We start from the raw sequence: 1422 nt of genomic DNA, 5'->3' as shown, positions 1-1422 counted from the left end.
CGCGGCACAAACATCCAGACCGGCGAGCCCGTGGCCATCAAGCTGGAGCAGGTGAAGACGCGCCACCCGCAGCTGGCCTTCGAGGCCCGATTCTACCGCATTCTCAACGCTGGCGGTGGGGTCGTGGGCATCCCCAACATCCTGTTCTACGGCGTGGAGGGCGAGTTCAACGTGATGGTGATGGATCTGCTGGGGCCCTCACTCGAGGACCTCTTCAGCTTCTGTGGTAGGAAACTCTCGCTGAAGACCACGCTGCTGCTGGCCGAGCAGATGATCGCGCGCATCGAGTTTGTTCACAGCAAGAGCGTCATCCACCGCGACATCAAGCCGGACAACTTCCTGATGGGCACCGGGAAGAAGGGACACCACGTCTACATCGTAGACTTCGGCCTCGCCAAGAAGTATCGCGACCCCCGCACGCACCAGCACATCCCGTACAAGGAGGGGAAAAGCCTGACCGGGACGGCGCGGTACTGCTCGATCAACACGCACCTCGGCATCGAGCAGAGCCGCCGTGACGACCTGGAGGGCATCGGCTACGTCCTGATGTATTTCTTGCGGGGCTCGCTGCCGTGGCAGGGCCTGAAGGCGCACACGAAGCAGGAAAAGTACGTAACTATCGCAAGGTGTAAAATGTCCACCTCCTTAGAAACGCTGTGCAAGGGGTTCCCGGCGGAGTTCGCCGCGTACCTCAACTACACCCGAAGCCTGCGCTTCGAGGACAAGCCGGACTACAGCTACCTGAAGCGGCTCTTCCGAGAGCTCTTTGTCCGGGAAGGGTACCACCCAGACTACGTGTTCGACTGGACGTTGAAGCGCATTCATGAAAGTTTGCAGGACCAAAGCAGAGATGTCTCGCAAGACCAAAACCAAAAGGACAGCTAGCAAAAACATAATCAGGGGCCTCAATGTGAGGCTAAAGCAACCAAAAGCACCACTATATATATATATATGTATATGTTAGCAATGACAACATTTTGGCGAGAAGAAAAATCAACAAAAGAGCATAATAGACCGCAGTAAAGGACATCCTATTCTGAATCAACCGAGGAGAACGCGTGCCGCCCGTCTTTCCCCCTCTCCCTTTCCTTCTGTTGCCAGCAAGGTAGGAGTGGAGGACACAAGACACGATGAGCGCGGAGCTTCGTGTGGGCAATCGCTTCCGCATCGGCCAGAAGATTGGGGCGGGCTCGTTCGGCGAGATCTTCCGCGGCACAAACATCCAGACCGGCGAGCCCGTGGCCATCAAGCTGGAGCAGGTGAAGACGCGCCACCCGCAGCTGGACTTTGAGGCCCGATTCTACCGCATTCTCAACGCTGGCGGTGGGGTTGTGGGCATCCCCAACATCCTGTTCTACGGCGTGGAGGGCGAGTTCAACGTGATGGTGATGGATCTGCTGGGGCCCTCACTCGAGGACCTCT

At 57.5% G+C, this 1422-nt stretch overlaps 1 protein-coding gene across 1 annotated transcript, besides 1 other annotated feature; it reads left to right on the top strand.

The window, feature by feature from the left end:
- On the top strand, positions 1-885 carry Tco025E_09398 (casein kinase; the record flags this gene model as incomplete). The annotated part of the gene is made up of 1 exon (XM_029376217.1): positions 1-885. A coding segment is annotated over one exon (885 nt), but the record flags the coding sequence as incomplete, so codon positions are not given.
- Positions 886-938: 53 nt separating this feature from the next.
- Positions 939-959: a microsatellite.
- Between the last annotated feature and the right edge of the window lie 463 nt (positions 960-1422).

This window comes from Trypanosoma conorhini (genome assembly GCF_003719485.1).
Source record: "Trypanosoma conorhini strain 025E chromosome Unknown Tco_14.4_contig_01098, whole genome shotgun sequence".
NCBI lineage: Eukaryota > Euglenozoa > Kinetoplastea > Trypanosomatida > Trypanosomatidae > Trypanosoma > Trypanosoma conorhini.
This window is presented reverse-complemented; position numbering and strand designations above follow the sequence as displayed.